Source organism: Nilaparvata lugens, chromosome 3 (genome assembly GCF_014356525.2).
Source record: "Nilaparvata lugens isolate BPH chromosome 3, ASM1435652v1, whole genome shotgun sequence".
In the NCBI taxonomy this organism is placed as follows: Eukaryota; Metazoa; Arthropoda; class Insecta; order Hemiptera; family Delphacidae; genus Nilaparvata; species Nilaparvata lugens.
Window position 1 is genome coordinate 75,892,455 of NC_052506.1, and position 19,378 is coordinate 75,911,832.

At 33.8% G+C, this 19,378-nt stretch overlaps 1 protein-coding gene across 1 annotated transcript; it reads right to left on the reverse strand.

Annotated features, from left to right (window-relative positions):
- Positions 1 to 100: 100 nt before the first annotated feature.
- Positions 101 to 18,159, reverse strand: LOC111059232 (intraflagellar transport protein 80 homolog). The gene is made up of 14 exons (XM_039424599.1): positions 17,935 to 18,159; positions 14,587 to 14,744; positions 13,339 to 13,449; positions 12,376 to 12,907; positions 11,340 to 11,588; positions 9,456 to 9,625; positions 7,699 to 7,893; positions 5,203 to 5,281; positions 4,610 to 4,678; positions 3,297 to 3,468; positions 2,354 to 2,476; positions 1,614 to 1,753; positions 1,252 to 1,375; positions 101 to 678 (listed from the first exon to the last, which is right to left on the reverse strand). The coding sequence occupies exons 1-14, from the start codon at positions 18,027 to 18,029 to the stop codon at positions 604 to 606; spliced, it is 2,292 nt and encodes a 763-aa protein (XP_039280533.1). The 5' UTR covers positions 18,030 to 18,159; the 3' UTR covers positions 101 to 603.
- Positions 18,160 to 19,378: the final 1,219 nt, after the last annotated feature.

A 19,378-nucleotide genomic window follows, 5' to 3' on the forward strand; every position in this document is an offset into this window, starting at 1 on the left:
GAACTATTTATATTAACTTACCGCAACACAAATAAATGCGAACTGAATTCCGTCTCCATACTTTCTCTGCACTATTCAAGGACAGGTAAAAAGTTTCAATTTACATACTTCTTTTCTGTGCAGTTGGATTCATGAGTTTGATTAATCACACCTTTAAGGGTTTGGTTTGTCAGTTAGATTCTGCTCACTCTATTAGGATCACTCATTGAGGACACCCTCTACTCATAGCTTGTAAACATAATAATCGTCTGATTTAGTGCAGCTAATCTTTCTCAAAAACTACATAAATTGAAAAATCACTAGAAGTGCAGGCTAGTACTATTATGATAAGGGTTTTATTATAATTATTGTAAATGACATTGAAGAAAGGACTAAAGTAATTCATGACAAAAGGTTTTTCAATGTAGAAAGTTATTTTTAATGGTGACTTCTGGCTAACTTAACGATAACAATCACTGGTTTATGGAATCATTTCTGAACTGAACAGTACTCTAAAGCGAAAGTCACTAATCAAAATCAATTTGCGATCCTTTATCCTTTTCATTATGACTCAAAAGAGAATATGACTATGAAATGTTTATAACTCTGCATTGATGATATCAATTAGTGTACAAGAGATTTCTCCTTTTCATATTCAAAAGCAATTTTTTGTTCAATTTTATCTTCATCCAGATCCACCTGTAAAGAAGTTTTTTTGGTTATTAACACAGTGGATTTTAAAAAGCAAATTCTATAAGAACTAATATCATGAACTTGATTATTCATCTTTGGAATTAAATTTTTATTCATTTGATAAGGAAATGTTCAAAAATATTTGAACACACGACAGTTTTCAATACAAATACTTTCATAAGGAGTGAATTTAAGCACAGATTAGAGTTAGAAAAATATTTCCCAGTGCAAGCAATACATAATTTGAAATGAATCCAAATAATATTACGTTCTGTTCTTTGTTTAATAAGAATTGTAGATTAGTTTCAAGAGATACATTATAATATATGGATATGAAGAATTTAATAAAAACTTAGATGTCCTGTAATACAGGAACAGTTGATTTTATCGACTATATTGAGCATGTAATTGGAATGATGATTCTCCTGTATTACTGGACTTGTAACTTTTATGAAACAGGCCCCAGAGCTACTAAAATGATTATTGGTCTGGTCTATACACATTAATCGGAATTAGAATTATATCTGCATGTTACCTGATATATAAGATTCATTCATTGATATTAGATAAATTACTCACTTCATTCGTAAACTGCATGAAACGGCGATTTGTTTCAGTTTTATCAAATGCACTCAGATATTGCTTTCTGTAAAGCAAAACCGTATCCACATGCGTCTTGTGTTTCACAGCCAGTTCTAGAGCTCTGAAATAGAATTAATAACATTATTAACGATCTGTCGTTAATTTACATTATACTTTACATCGTAGATTTCATGATGAGTAGCCTACATAATTTTTTCTTTGAATGGCAGGCTACATTCTACTATAATGGTTTGAATGTCACTGCATGTCATGTCTTACTACTGGTGAACTGTAGATCGGTAAATAGGAATTTTGAACTGAACTGAAAAATTATAATAGAATAGTGGTAATTTTTTCACCTGTTCCAATTATGAGTTAGAAGATTTGTCATGATAGCTCTGAAAACCAGTCCATTTTGCAATAGAAGAGATTCAGCGTCTTGGACGTTTCCTCCCAAAAGCGACATTTCCGCTAACTGCGCAGCTGGCAAAGGAATTTTCTGTAAATCATGAAAAAGTGTTCAATGTTTCAACTTTTTTACGACAAGAAACGTTACTGAAATTAATTGTTTGAAAGGCTCTATCAAGTTGAGAAATCACCATTCCCAAACATTTGTTGAAAAAACAGAATTCTCTCAAATTATAAATATTGTCTCATAATATAATGATATAAAATACTAATAATCAAGTCAAAAATTGGCATTCTAGCAAACGGAACTTCCCAATTAATTATTGTAGGCTAAATGGGATTGAGAACTAAAAGAAACAAACATTATCATTTTATATTCCATTACTGGATTGAATGGGCAGTTATTAAAGAACAACTCAACTTCAGTTATGAGAGACTTCCTTTTGGTTGAAGATTCAAACCTGGAATAACATGGGTTCACTTATCTCAAGTCATCGACATCCCCATTTGAAGTCCGGGACTTGTATGGACACAAAGGGAAAAATATACAAAATTCTATTATTGAAACCATAGTTGAGTATGAATCACGTGGCCATGTTCTTTCTCCAAACTATAACATGTTGAATAGTTAATATACTCGTATAATATTGCCATAATTTTAAATAAACATAATTTAATCAGTTGAATTTACCTTGATATGTTGAATGTATGCCACTTTATCAACTTGATTGATAGCTGCATATGCTTCTTCTGCTGTTGCCAGGTGCTTGGCTTTCACAGCCATCGCAGCTAGACAAGCCCAAATTGTTTCATCCTATCACAAAAGCACATTCAAATTAAATTAATACATCAAACGAGCTCAAACCAATCTATGGTATGTTTTTAAAGATGAAAAAGCAACCCTGTTCTATCAGTTGAAATTCTTCACTGCTGCATAATAGTACAGTTTTCAAAGGCCAGAGTCAACAAAAGTTATAATTTTTCTCATGAAAAACGTTTTGACTGATGTCTACTTTGGACATCACAAAAATACGCCCAGATGGATCTTGAATTATACATCTAAGGTTCAACTCACACTTACGCGACTCAGGTCGAGAAGAGACTCGACTCTAGTCGAAAGCATGTGTTTCCAAATGGTGACACTCAGACCAATCGATTCTAGTCTCCGCGACTGTCACAATTTGAAAACACACACCTACGCGACTCAGGTCAAGTATGAGTTGAGCCTAAATGGTAACAATCGGAAGATATTGTTGATCAAAAACTAAAAATCATCAAAATTGATATTTTCTTCAAATTTTACTAATTTTGAAAAATTATAACTCAATACTCATTGGAGATAGAGAGTTACGAATGATCTCATTTTATTCAGAATTTATAATCTAAAAAAAAGGCGAGAACAAATTTTTCTGTCAGATTACTGGGTTTGGCAGAAATAGCTGAAAACTGGAAAATGAACCGAAAATACGAGGTTTTGGGGTCTCTGTATCTAGCACAAGGAAATTTTGCATGAAGAAATTGGTTCTGGACTTATCTCATGTGTCCAAATAATATATTAAAAAATCAGAACTACAGTATAACTTAAATTGCCAACACTAATGAATATAGTGACTGGACTAAAATGATTATTTCACCTTCAATGCCCTGCAGAGACGCAGAGCATCCTGCCACAGATTTGATGCGGTGTAGCCATGCAGAATGGTGATGTGAGAAGAGATGCAACTATTAATTAGCGCCCCATCAGACCGCCGCACACCAATATGACTGCCTTCAAAGCTCACAACACTTGGGCTTTTGCCAAACTCACTGAAATAAAATTATACTTCAATTGTAAATAATATCAACAACCATAAAATTAGTCTACTTGTAAGGGTTTTAAAAATTATTCTTTATAATTGACATAAATTCGAATGCGTACTGTAAATACTAGTCATTAGAAGAATACACAATGGTATTGAGCAATAATTATTGTTTAATATAAAAAATGCTATATTTCACTTGGATAATATGAAAGGTTACACCATAAGCGAGGATTAGTGTAGTAGTATTTTTTGCTTTTTACATGCATTATAATAAACAAAGGTGATGGTTTCTTGATCCATTCCGAGCTGCTATGTATTAACACACACTTTTTTATGTATTTAAACAAGACATGTGATGTAAGACATGTGGTGTAATGCAGCTAATTGACTGCTTCTAGTGTTTAAATACATAAAAAAAGTTTGTGATAATAAACAAATTCGAATTGAATACCTCTAAAGAACGTCACCCGATTGGCTAAGGGCCATAAATGCCAACACTACGTTTAACGCTTAACCACGTTTACTTGGGTTTAAACGAACAGCTGACATTTCTCCGTTTAAACAGAGTATCTGCATACGGGCCAATTCTAACAAACAGCTTAACATGCTCCCAGCTTACTCTATTCTTATTTAGTAGTTTAAAAATTACATACAGTCACTTGCACCAAATATTGTTTTCATCTATTGTTATCACAATACAATACATTTGGCGTTATGAAATATCCATATCGTTATGTAAAGCCTCATTTTTCCTGGGCTCTTTAGCCGTCGATGTTTTCACCATTCCTACCTCGCTGTTCTCTCATTGATGGAGGATAATAGAATTGCTATTTCCATTCTTATTTTTTGATTCATCTAATAAAAGTATTAGAAATATCATATAATAAAGTGATTAGTCAATTATTATTTAGATTTGTCATTTTTTCACTGACAGATTATTAACTGGATTTTCTCCAACTTATTTAATCAGTTATTTCTACGCACGATAATAATCAATATTAAATCTGAAAAACTAATTGGCTATTGTTACACAACAGCAATGTGGTAGCACCCTTATAATAAGGAGATTGGGTGAAGTAGGGGGTTCTTCCGATATTATTAATTGAAAAGGTGATTTTTTTATCCATGCAATAGATTTCACTTACGTGGCATCCTTCATAACAGTAGTTCTTCGAGTAAGCCTCTGATCAGAGAACAAAACAGAAGGATAATACCTGTAACAGAGAATCAGACACCATCATTATCTAAATAGAACCCCACAGTGCAAACGATAATTCCTCAATTTCATCAAGACTAGAATAGAACTGATATACAAATCACATAAATGTAGCGAGTGTTGTGTAAGCCTCTATTCAATGACCTAATATTGCAAAGGAAATTCACATTGTGAAGGTTTTCATGAGCATAAGAACTTATGCCAATGAACATATTATTATAATATATGCTTTACTATGCTTCTTTCAAAGAAATAAATATTCTGAATTATAGTTTAACTAAATTAGAATATTATACTACAAGTAAGCATTGCTGTATATTGGAGTGAATATGAAACTGGCAACCAGCTGGTAGGCCTAAGCCCTTCATGGGCCATTGAGCCATTGACATAAATACTACTAGTAAGCAAGATAATTGGGAATGAGTATTCAACCTATGTGCAGGGGTGATTGCTGGAAAGAAGATGAATCTAGTGTCAAAATAATCTGTGCATATAAATGGTAGAGGTAATAGAATAACAAACCAGACAGTGAGAGCAGTATCTTGAATTCCAGCCAGCATATTCACACTGCTGTTCCAGCACATTGATTGAACCATCACACCTATAAAATTAATATGCTGGACATCAAAAATGTATTCAATTCTCAGCCTACTTTATTCTCTACTATCTACTGCAATACTGCTCACAAAACTTCTGCGACATGATTAAAACTTTTTTAAATTCTCCATGTATTGTTCAGGCTTTCAACATCCTGTATATTGTATCACAAAAGAGCCAAACTCTCAATTAGAAATCGAATGATATTTTTCACATTCGATGATAATTAAAGCATTCATTTGAAAATAGAATGTTCGATCCTTACATAGGCCTAATGAACGAAACAGATTCAAATCACCAAAATAAGGCCAGCCACGGTTTATTGAAGAAGTGGGTATGAAAGCCAAAGCGTGAAATCACTCCACTTCAAAAATGAAATAATAGAACTCACATTTGTTGACAATATTGTTTTGTGCTGATAGGAGCACATTATCGTACCATAACAGAGGCATGACTCTGCTACTGCTACACATACCACTTTGAGCAATTCGAATATATGTGTTTTTTTCAAGCAAGATAATATATTTTGTTATTTTCAAATTTTTGAAATATTTTTGTAACTTTTACAAAATAATAGTTTCTAATCACACTTATTCATTCACTTTCAACATAAGAGGGTTATATTTAGGATATACTATTAAGGGTAATATCCAAGGACTATTTTGACTACTGTAATAGAGTCAAAGACAGTAACTATATACTAGATAATTATAAATTTCATATAACATTAATGGTGTCTTGCTTTGCTAGCACTTTGACTTTGACTAGCACTTTGTCTGACGTCGTTAAGGCCAACCAGACGTGATATCTATCTATCTTCAACACTTTTTATTGTTATTTTTCACTTACAATTTAATATTCCACTTTAATATAGATTTATTTTGATAACCCATGAACAATTCATCTTAACGTACCAAGCTTTTCAATTTTGCGGTGGATGGAGCCTCTTGCGACGACAGTGGCTATGAACAGGTCTCTGTTGCGATCGATCAAGGCCAGCTGTCTATCGGCTGCCGATCCAGCCTGACTCAGCGCTATTTGCATCACACCAAGCGTGAGACTCAACGGAACTGTACTACCGTCTCCACTTGTCTCGTACAAATGTATAACTGCCACAAAGAAAATTCTCAGTGTTAGTATCATCGTTTGTTCCACCCAGCAACACTACACAGTCGTCTGATCGAATATCAGCACAATTGTCTGGTCATACATACTCAAATTTAGCTCCAGATTTGATGGTCGAAACAACTGAATAGTCACTAATCTTACTGATAATATTGTTCAAATTTCGTCCATGACTGTCTGCAAATAAATGGATTCTCACAAAACTTCTTTTCCAACTTCTTTGTCCAAGTATTTCAAGTATTTTAGAACCAACCGATCCATCTGCGCCACTCTGTATAACTAATTAATTTTTGAGTAAGATTGAAATCTGACCAAATTACTAAAGGAAATCTTTATTACTAAAAGGATCTCTTTTGACACTTTGATTATTCGAATTGGAGTAAATTCATGGTGCATGTGATGCGTGACTGGTATACGCTAATATCAACAAATATCCAAAAATGTGATTAAATTATAAACCCTTGGTGCCTCTGTCTGAGCTGTTTAAACTTATCTGTAAACCATATTAACTTATTTGTAAACCATATTAACTTATTTGTATTAGGGTATTATTATCATTCACTGTGATTTATATTAGGGATCCTTGCTTTCAACTGAACATAGTAACAAAAAATACAATGAGCCAATTTAGTAGGCTACATTCCACAACCATTCAATTAGCCTATTCAAATTTGAGGCGTCAAGCTGAGTCCTGTCTGACAATTTAAAGAAGAAGTGTTGAATATGGCTTCCTTGGTTTTTCTGTCTGCGGTTTTACATTAACAGAGCTGAAATTTTTTTAGTGTAAACGCAGGGTCGCCCACTGAGTCTTTCGCACTCAACCACAGCCATTCGTAAAACTCAAGTCCTCTCGAAACTTGGGAATATCGATGGTACTCATCGTTGGCAAGCCTGTTTGAGCATTTTGTCTAGCTCAGCTCGTGATGAACGGTCTGTTTATAACTTTTACAAAATAATAGTTTCTAATCACACTTATTCATTCACTTTCAACATAAGAGGGTTATATTTAGGATATACTATTAAGGGTAATATCCAAGGACTATTTTGACTACTGTAATAGAGTCAAAGACAGTAACTATATACTAGATAATTATAAATTTCATATAACATTAATGGTGTCTTGCTTTGCTAGCACTTTGACTTTGACTAGCACTTTGTCTGACGTCGTTAAGGCCAACCAGACGTGATATCTATCTATCTTCAACACTTTTTATTGTTATTTTTCACTTACAATTTAATATTCCACTTTAATATCGATTTATTTTGATAACCCATGAACAATTCATCTTAACGTACCAAGCTTTTCAATTTTGCGGTGGATGGAGCCTCTTGCGACGACAGTGGCTATGAACAGGTCTCTGTTGCGATCGATCAAGGCCAGCTGTCTATCGGCTGCCGATCCAGCCTGACTCAGCGCTATTTGCATCACACCAAGCGTGAGACTCAACGGAACTGTACTACCGTCTCCACTTGTCTCGTACAAATGTATAACTGCCACAAAGAAAATTCTCAGTGTTAGTATCATCGTTTGTTCCACCCAGCAACACTACACAGTCGTCTGATCGAATATCAGCACAATTGTCTGGTCATACATACTCAAATTTAGCTCCAGATTTGATGGTCGAAACAACTGAATAGTCACTAATCTTACTGATAATATTGTTCAAATTTCGTCCATGACTGTCTGCAAATAAATGGATTCTCACAAAACTTCTTTTCCAACTTCTTTGTCCAAGTATTTCAAGTATTTTAGAACCAACCGATCCATCTGCGCCACTCTGTATAACTAATTAATTTTTGAGTAAGATTGAAATCTGACCAAATTACTAAAGGAAATCTTTATTACTAAAAGGATCTCTTTTGACACTTTGATTATTCGAATTGGAGTAAATTCATGGTGCATGTGATGCGTGACTGGTATACGCTAATATCAACAAATATCCAAAAATGTGATTAAATTATAAACCCTTGGTGCCTCTGTCTGAGCTGTTTAAACTTATCTGTAAACCATATTAACTTATTTGTATTAGGGTATTATTATCATTCACTGTGATTTATATTAGGGATCCTTGCTTTCAACTGAACATAGTAACAAAAAATACAATGAGCCAATTTAGTAGGCTACATTCCACAACCATTCAATTAGCCTATTCAAATTTGAGGCGTCAAGCTGAGTCCTGTCTGACAATTTAAAGAAGAAGTGTTGAATATGGCTTCCTTGGTTTTTCTGTCTGCGGTTTTACATTAACAGAGCTGAAATTTTTTTAGTGTAAACGCAGGGTCGCCCACTGAGTCTTTCGCACTCAACCACAGCCATTCGTAAAACTCAAGTCCTCTCGAAACTTGGGAATATCGATGGTACTCATCGTTGGCAAGCCTGTTTGAGCATTTTGTCTAGCTCAGCTCGTGATGAACGGTCTGTTTATAATTATATATAAACCGGTAATTGTTCTATCACATGCAGGTTGAATGAGGGTAATAAATTAACTGTATAGCCGATTTGTCTTATTGTATATTCCGAAAAAGAATTGGGGGAATGTCTAGTCTAAAAACCTACTGACCTAGATGGAATTCTAGTCTCTGAAAATGTATCACAGGGTAATAAATTAACTGTATAGCCGATTTGTCTTATTGTATATTCCGAAAAAGAATTGGGGGAATGTCTAGTCTAAAAACCTACTGACCTAGATGGAATTCTAGTCTCCGAAAATGTATCACAATTTTGATATTGGACTGAGACTGCCTTTCTGTATTTCCTATGATATTGGACTATTGAAACTATTGATTTGTCTCATTTTATATTTCGAAAAAGAATTGGGGGAATGTTTAGTCTAAAAGCCTACTGACCTAGATGGAATTTTAGTCTCCGGAAATGTATCACAATTTTGATATTGGACTCAGACTGTCCTTCCTGTGGTATTGGATTCAGACAGTCCTTCCTATGATATTGGACTATTGAATACTTTCTATTTTTTCTTTTATCTTTTATCTGTAATAAAGCAGTGATCCCATTGAGAAGTGTTTGGAGGATGCATTTTATAACTGTAACTGACCTTTGTCATCAGCATTGTCTCGAAGTGCAATGGTTTCCGGCGACAGAGTGATATGCATCACATTCAAAGAATCATAGGAAAGAGCCGTCGCTGGCCACTTTGGTGTGGCTATCAGTCTTCCCTCATAGCTGTAGAGACCCATCGAGCTCCTTTCCACAATAAGGAAATGTCTGCAAAGTATTTTCAAAATATAGAAACCAACAAAAATATTTTTTCCTCCACCTACTGTCTAAAGAGCCTACTTTACTCCCTGAAACATATTACTTAAGTGTCACTTTTTCGCTCTCGGGAGGAAAAAACAGAAAAAATCCATAGAGCGAAAAAAGTGACTCCATTTAAATAACATGGGAAGCATCTCTATTATAAAAACTTACATTTGAAATTGGTTAGAAGGTCTAAGCTTAGATGAGGAAGCATATAGAGTAGTCATTAAACCAACTAAATTCAATACCTCAACCAGACATTTGATCAATATATGAAATATATGTTTCATGCTAAAATTATTAAAAACTTCATATCAGTATACAATAAAAATGTATAAATATTTTTTTTTATATTCCATGTTATTCAAAATACCAACCAACGAATATTCCTCATTAACTAATCAAATTTGAAACGGGAACTTCATCATAGTGTAAGTTGTAGTCGAGTCGGCGGCCATTGTTGTTACAACTTTTGCCGACAGATAGCGATGTCAGCGGTAAACTGTGTGATTACAAGCCAGCTGTTTAATTTTTAAGCTATGTTGTAACACATTTTACGTAAGTTTTTAAAAATTGTTTTATTTGCAGTTTTTATAAAAATGTAGGTGAGGGAAAAATTTTGTGTACATCACGAGTGAAAAATGTTTTTTCTCCCTCAGGAAAATTGTTGCCCTCGTCTTCGCCTCGGGCTTCAAACTTCTCCCTCAGGGAGAAAAAACAATACTTTTCACTCTAGATATACAAATAACTATTCTCATCTCTAATGCACTCCAAATTTATAGGCATATAGTATAGTAATTCAAACTTTCATCTCATTAGCAGTGTGATGATCCAAGAGATCTTTTGAAAAACATGTTCCCTTAATACATAAAAGAGTAATATCCCAAAGTGATTCCAATCTAGAAAATCTGGGACTACTACTCAAATGTGAATACTAACTAGTTCAGTAAATGGGAAACTTACTGAAAGTTGTGCTCCTATGGGTAGATTTCCTCACTGGTAGATTTCCTATTAAAAGGCTAGTTAATTGAAATGTTTCAATACATTTTCTCGACATCATCTTCTATACGGTACTATAATTTATAAAGGAAGGAAATGGCTTACGTACGAGATACGAGATACATGTTTGACGCATCATAATGTCTGAACTACTGAACTGATTAACATGAAATTTGGCATTAAGATTCGTTATTTACCAAGGATGGTTATGAGCATATTTTCATTCTTATTAATCAATTAAATATAATTTTTATTGTAAATTTTCACAGTTGTTAATACATTTAATTTCAGCATGAAAACATTAAACTACCGTAAATTCTTTATTAATGTATACAATAGGTACATAATTGAAATGATAGGGAGAGGAAAAATAAGGTAACCTTGTTCTAAATTCAATCTATTTGTGCATTTAACCGACCTTCGCGTAGCACGGGTAGCATGTGCTTTTTCTATACATAACGTCAGTATTTTCTATGATATACTGAAATCAAGACCTCACGATATCCATTCATATAATTGGTAATACTTGTTTACTAGAAAACTGAAAATTGATTAGATATGTCTATATTTAAACGATATTGTTAGTCCTTCATGTGTTTGGAAATTGAATATTGGTGGTATTTTTTAAGATTCGGAATCAAATATAATAATTTTGGAATTTATACATTCAATATTTGATTACCTTTCAGCCAAGATCACAACAGAAACACAACCTTCTCTCAGCTCTATTATGATTGGTGTATTCAAATTACTAGTGAGATACACGTAACATTGAGCAGGCGTGATTACAACCAAACGTTTGTAGCCCAAAGCCAGGTGAATGATTCTTTCAGGCAGCTCCAACTTGTCTTTTGCATCGCTATTCACGTCTCTCACCATAATCGTCTTTCTTCCAGTCATCACTGCTTCGATATTTTTCCATTCCAGGCGCCTGAAAGTTAACATTAATACTTTCAATCTAAACTTCAACCTCCAGTAATTTAAACTCAACAATTGTATAAGGACAATTTCATTCTAAAATAAGAATCACAATATTGGCTAATGTAAACTATAAAAACAAGCTGAGATTTGATACAAATTTCTGAATAATTGGTTTGAGTCGATAGTAGATCACCTTATTAATCCAGTTATGATTTAATTATTAAAATTGAGATGAAACGAAGTATACTTGGAGTGGGATTTTTACATTTATAGCACCAAGCAGGCTTAGTTTAGGACACCGACTATCAGAGGATCAGATAACAAACTAAAATCAAGATCTTGAAGAGCATAATAAATGAAATTCATGAACACATCATTTCAATGATTTTTTTCTTCAATTCTTTAATGGTTTAATGATTTTATTTGATAACAATAGGCTATAGTCAACAAACCATTATTCTATACATAGCATCTCATCATACTCTAATAAAATACTAGATGATAATTATTACTATAAGTGTACAAAAGTGTGAACACAATTTAAAAGCAAATTATCAGAAAAACAAGAGGTTTTCAATTTGGAAAGAATGAATTCAGCTTCAACTGCAGTATAGTATCTTTAATAATTGATTCAACAATCAGGGAAATTGGTATTCTCTATTCAAAGCTCTTACAAAAAATTATGAATTATTATTCGATCTGATGACCGATTAACAATCTTAAGAGGAATGAATTCAGGAATAAAGGAATTTTTCTACACAAGTATCATGGAGGATGGATGGAGAGTATGTAGTTACCTTTCTATGACGTGAGCCAAGATGACCGATCTGTTGGCACAAGCTCCAGCTACTTGAGTTCCATCGCTCGACCAGGCAAGACCGTAGATACTTCCAGTTGGAGGCTTCTCCAGACAATGTGACCATCCAGCACTATCGCACAGCCGCAGTGTGTTGTATGATCCAACGCAGAAAAGATCTCCGACCGGCGACCAGGCGAGGGCTGTGATTGGATATTCGTGAGGGAAACTCGAGTAGAACAAACGGCCATAAGAGTCCCACACTTTATACTTGCAATCCTCCCCTCCGGAAACAATAAGACCTTTCCCATAATTCCAGGCCACCTTCAACACGATTCCATCGTGTGCTTTCCAGCAATTGGCTTTGGTGTTTGGAGCTAGTGGCTTGATAACTAGAGTTTTGCCAGACGTGTAGAGAATATGGGTGGAGTCCGGACTCCAACAAGTGCTGTACACTACACTACTTCCCTGTACAACAGTTGAACGCAGCATTCCACTTCTTGACCATATTTTGACCTGGCCATCTTCTCCCGCTGTAAAGTGATTTTAATTCAATTATATTATGAACAATGAATACTGCAATCTATCAGTATATTATTCATGTTGAAATATTGTTCATATGATTGATTTTATAAAATATTAAAGTTTTTCAAATTAGACAAATTGGATCTTTTGAGTTTGATTTACATTACATTTAGTACGGATGGATGGATTGATCCTTATATTACCTTTTAGTTACTGGTTACAACATACAAACCATTTTATATTTTTCAATTATTGATATTGGTTTCTAATTCACTACTGCAGTAGTGGAAACCATGAACCATTTCATATTTTTAAATTGATATTGATTTCTAATTCACTACTACGGTTCAAATATTACCTATTCACATTTTTGCTTCATTTCAGATAATGTGAATGTTTTCCAGTAACCTACCTATATATTTGAACAGAAAAAAAATACCTGTTAATAAACTGGCACCGTCATGACTCCATCTACCAACCAATGCGGCCCCTTTGTGAGCTACCACGCTTTTTTCAATTCTTCCATTTTTCCCAAGTAAATGGAAACGACCTGAAAAATAACAAAATTTATTACAGGAAAAATTGAGATGAAGATTGATGGGTTGATTTATAAACTATTCTGAACATATTTGCAGCTTTACTCATAATTCAGGACATGAGAGAGAGAGAGAGAGAGAGAGAGAGAGAGAGAGAGAGAGAGAGAGAGAGTTGCGTAAGGTGAGAGAATTGGAAATTATATACCGTATCTAGACATTTTATTGTGCCTCACATGATATTTTTTTACTTATGATATACTGACAGGTAAACTGGAGAAATACAGAATATCTGGAGTGGCTCTCATGAAGATGATTCATGGATTACATAGCAGGATACGACCTTCAGATGGATGGGGTGGCCAGTTGCTGATAATAATACCTCAATAGCAAAGGCTGAAGATCCTCAGATGGCTATCTTAAGGGCAACCTGATTGCTTGAGGAGGCTGTTTTTTTTTTTTTTTGTTTTCTTCAAACAAGTTGTGCATGAAGTAAGAAAAAACGCAGAACCTCCTATGTAAACTGAGTCGTAGTCCACCTTCTTTTGGCGGAAAAGGAGTTAAGCTTCTTGAGTTTGTGAAGAACTTCCACAGTCACATCAACTATGGCATTGTGATCTGAGGCCACGTATAAGCATGTGAGAGGATTCTCCTGAAGCAGAAGAAAGTAGGCTATCGCTGGTGCACCTCACCTTGAACACTGTAACCAATCTTTCAAAGTGCTGTCTGTCCTCAGCCAGTGCATCTACAGATCACTGCTGCAACTGAAAGGTGAACTATAAACAAGTCAGTATAAACTGATTGCATAAGCACAACACTAAGAGGCGAATTTATGGAATCCTGCCTTATTCTAGACTGTCGCGTTCTCATAACAGCTACCAGGCTATTCATACGATAAAAATCTAAAATAGACTGCCACAGTAAGTCCGCGATCTGTTGGGAAGTTTTAGAAAATTTTTGCATGAGAAACTTGTGTTTCGTTGTATTATATTAGTGATGGTGGCATTGATACTATTATTGTAAGAGTCAACGACATATAATTGAAATTACAATAAAAAATAGAAGAATTAGATTTCTATTACTAGTTACTAAGTTGAATATATCTTATTTTGTCAATTGGGTAATTGAAAACAGTATGATTGTTTAATACTCACCATCTGAAGATGTCACTAGTAATTGGTCCACTCCTTGTTTTTTCCCTTGATTTCTTGAGAATGAATGCAGATCAATAGGGTAAATGTCAGCTGATAACTCACATACTTTGGTAGTTTCACTTGTGATCAGGTTCCACTTCATCAATACATGGTCATCACTGTAAAGAAAAGCATGTTAAAAGTATTAACATTCACTTGCATTATGAGTATTTATTATAGAAAACATTGGAAATTAACTAATTCTTTACTTAACTCAACATAGAGTATTTTCCAAACACTAGTTTTCAATCAGTTATATTAAGAGAGCTCAAGTTGGATTCCATAAATTGAATACTGTAGGTAGGTCTACATTACAACAAATATAATGACATAATATATGGATATAAGACAATTTTAATTTCACTCCGCAGCTCTTCAACAAAAGCAATTTAACTCCGTACTTTTTTGAGAAAAATTATTATCTTTCCACAAGTTAGTAGTTTGGACTTTACCGAGGACGTTCTACATTCTACAACATAATCTGTATGCTGCTTGGCCATGCTAAAATCAATTAAGTACAGACATTTGGTGGCATTGACTCTGTGTGACCTTACTGAGGCCTTAGATTGTGTCTATCACATTATTTTGTGGGAATAACTTGGGACATCCAGGGTTAACAGCATCGTCCACAAGTTGATGAAGGATTACTTGGAACGTTAGTGTCAATTGGTGATGCTGAGTTGCAGGCTGAGGATGTGTACTGTGCGGTGCCTTAGGGTTCCATCCTTGACCCTTTGCTTCTCTTGGATGAAGGTGCTCTCCTTTTTGCATAATATGACAATACCCCTGTTGCTGTGGATTTTCAGTTATTTAGTTATTTTATGTTAAGTCCATAAGGTGGGCATAGAACCCTCAGAGCCACGTCATGAGAACACAAAAAGAAACGAAAGTAGGCCAGTCGATCTACTAGTCCAAAACAATGTTAAATTAGTTCAATGCAGATGCAGTAATCCAAAAGTCTGAACAACTGTTGGCGGTAGCCAGTGCCTGGTTTAAGGTGAACAAGTTGCTATTAAGTGCAGGGAGGACTCAAAACCTACTCTGCACTCTACACCTTATTACTTGAAATTATTACAATTCTGAATACTATCAATATTTTGACGATTCAAATGTTGCGGATTCTGCATCTGCAGCCAACATGCCTCGAACCTACAAAACCTCTTTATGCACCTTTCTTAAATAATTTTTAATATAGTTTGTGATTTTTTAGCGTTGTTCTATTTTTGTTTTTAATTTTCTCATTTATTTAAGATATTTACAGTTGGTTCCACTTTGTCTAACTTTTAAAAATGAACTTGAAGGCATTTTATACAGGTGTCCCACCAAGGTTGTAACAGCCGTTGACCATAGATTCTACTCGACATTTCTGACAAAAAATGTTCAGTAAACCTTTTTTCCTATTGACCTTAGTTTTCGATATAAATCGATTTTTTGATATTTTCAGAATATGTCCACTTCCGGTAATTAAATACTCAATAAGTCGAAAACTACTGGTTGAATTTCAATTTCAAGGGTATTGTTGGAAAGAGAAAAACATTTCAAACAAGATTAATGTAATTTTATTTGTTGTTAGATATTTTGTAGTTTTTTATTAGGGCTTTAACTTGAAAAAATGCTATTCCTCAAATTCAAAGTCAAATCTCGATTTTTCTCCGGGTAATTAAAGTGGTTTTAATATTTCAAAAACTTCTCCATTTCATAAGCTTTCGAATGAGTATAAAATCGAGGAGGCAAGTTCCATGATAAAGTGTTCAAAACTGCTAATATCTGGAATGAACACCTTAAAAATGAGAAAATTCACAAACAGTGATGATCGTAAGGGTGAAATCACCTGATTTCTCTCTGACAATATTCACAAGTTTTTATCAATATTTTAACATTCTACAATGATATGAATTTTTTAATAACTTGCATTATTTTCTGAACCAGAAATCCTGAATAAAATAACCAGAAGTGTATGTTTCAGCCTATTTTCAGTATAGTTTTCAGAGTGCTTTCCAGTTAATTGGCATGATACCAACTTTCTCAAATTTATACTCATTCGAAAGCTTATGAAATGGAGAAGTTTTTGAAATATTAAAACCACTTTAATTACCCGGAGAAAAATCGAGATTTGACTTTGAATTTGAGGAATAGCATTTTTTCAAAGTTGGATGAAGTGGAAGTCACCCCAATTCGTGAGTAACAGTCTCTTATTCTCAAATATATATTTATCAAAGTGAAGCAAAATAGTTACTGTTTGTATTGAAAATGCTCTATGAACATTGCAAAATATGAAAAAAAAATATTATCAGTGATTCCTTAAATCTTAACCCTAAAGAGACACACTGGAGTGTTTCACACCCCAGGAATTTTTTTTTTTGTTCTGCAGTTGACAATATCAAACAGATGGGAATTTATGCCCAGTATAAATTAGGTTTGTAGTATTGTCAACTACTCTCCACCACTTTCAGTCAGTAATAGCATTCTACAAGGTCACCAGCTCATCTTGTTCTTCGTTTGGGGTGTCTAACACCCCAGAGTGTCTTTTACGTAGGACTTTTATCAAGCACTTTTATTACAAAGATTTACTTGTATTGTCACTACGAATGTGGTATGGGATGATGGATCAGATTGGAATAAATGAGAGACGTGAGTTTTTGATGAAGTTGTCATTGGCAATGATCAAGACATTCGTTCAAACCGGATTAGGAGCTCCAACACTTAGGCGGAGCATACGTACTTCTAAAATTAGTATAAATATTGATAAGCAGTGCTTTACTTTTGATTTCTGTATGCACTTGAAACAAATATGATTAAGAAATGATGAAGTGTGGTCCAAGTAGGCCTACTTTTTTTCATGTTTTTCAAAGAAAAATGCAAAATTAAATTGGGGTGTTCAACACACCAGTGTGTCTACTGTGTTAGCATAAAGTAAGTGTGTCTCTGTAGGGTTAAGTATTGATGGCGGTAGCTGTTTTAAATTTCAACTTTCAATAATTGGTACAAAAGTAATAAGTAGCCTAATAATAAAGTAATAATAAAGACCCCAATTTACCGGTACCGTAGCCTACTGATTTACCAAATTTACAATAACTTGAATGTTTAATGTGCGTAAACATTTAATGTGATCAATTAAAAAAATGATGATAATTAAAAACCTTGGTATCGGTGGGCTACCTACTGTAGGCTGTACCGGTACTACTATATTTTACTGTACTTTATTACTGTATTATACAAATAAGGAGCATTCTTTATATTGGCTTACTATCCAACATATTAAGCTTATGTTAATCAAAATTAAAGTTAGTATCTTCAACAAATACTTACCCTAAAGAGAATATTTCTTCAGAGCTATTCCATCCCACACAACAGACTGCTTCTGTATGAATCGATTCTTTGGGAAATGAAATTTTGAATCTCATTTTTAAAGTTGTATCCCATTTAATGAATTATTTGAAGTCATTAATAAAACGATTTTACAAGTGAATGTTTTGAACCGCGTAGTTGGAAAAACATAAAATAACCTAAAACATCAAAATGTCTTGTCTATGTCTACAATAAATCTGTTGCCATAACAACGATACTTTATTACTTTGATACTTTTAATACTTCATAAGAGTACCGATGTCTGAACCATCGACTCTTGATATCGAGAGAATTCTCAATAAAAAAAAAATAAGAAAATAACAGCTAATTAAAAAATAACGAAAATTATTGATAAAGTTGATGTTAATATTATTTTAAGTTATTAGTGTTGAGAAAGGAGTGACAGGCTATTTAGGAAGTTGAATTTTTCATTCAATTGCGAGGGGTCACAGAGTATCACCAGCCCTGAAAACCATCACAACCAAAAAAATTGAGACGAATTGGGTTATTTCGTCAAACTGGGACAACGACAAACTAGGTCACTTCACCCACACGACAAACTTGATTTACTCGCGGAAATCTACGCGAAAATTCTATTTACCAAACATAGGCAACGTTTCCCAACTCGTCGAAAGTGGCATCTTTTTACAGAGCTGTAGGTGATTATTTTGTCGATGAGTTCAGATTCATATTGTTGGTTAAATATTATGAAGGACAATATTATTAAGAATCATTGAATATTTTGATTACACAAAGATGTAATTCATGAATTGTTTGTTATTTTTCAAAGACAGGACATAATTATTATGTATATAACACATATTTACTGTACTAGTTGAAATCTATTGTTGGGTTCTATTTATTTATTCAATTTTAGGTTTTTAGTTGAATAGCAATAGCTTTAAAGCCATTAAACTGTTATAACTGAATGTAGATATTTGTGGTTTCTGATACAGTAGCTACTTCCGCCGGTACAAACTGCTTTTCAGTTTAACCGCCAAGTTCAATTTTACATAATCAAAATGTAACTTGCAGGGTCCCAGCAAACTGCATTGAATCCAGTTGCATTAGATTCTCTTGACCTCAAGGATACCTCGAACTTCCAATAAATTGAACAAGAATTTCGTAGTGATAAAATTTTTACTTATTTATTGTCACTATTCGTGGAAAAGGTACTATATACAGCTTCTGCCTATGCTATAGAAGGATAAAAATCAATCAAAAAGTTAAATAATTCAACATGCTACATCATTATTTTTAATCATGCATTCATACATAAGGTATCCCTATACAGTAGGGTATCTAGTTTCTTATTTATAGCATACCGGTATGGCAGATTCACAACACAAATTAAGTCATATAAGTTTCAAATGCCTATAAATATATTATATACACAGTATATGTC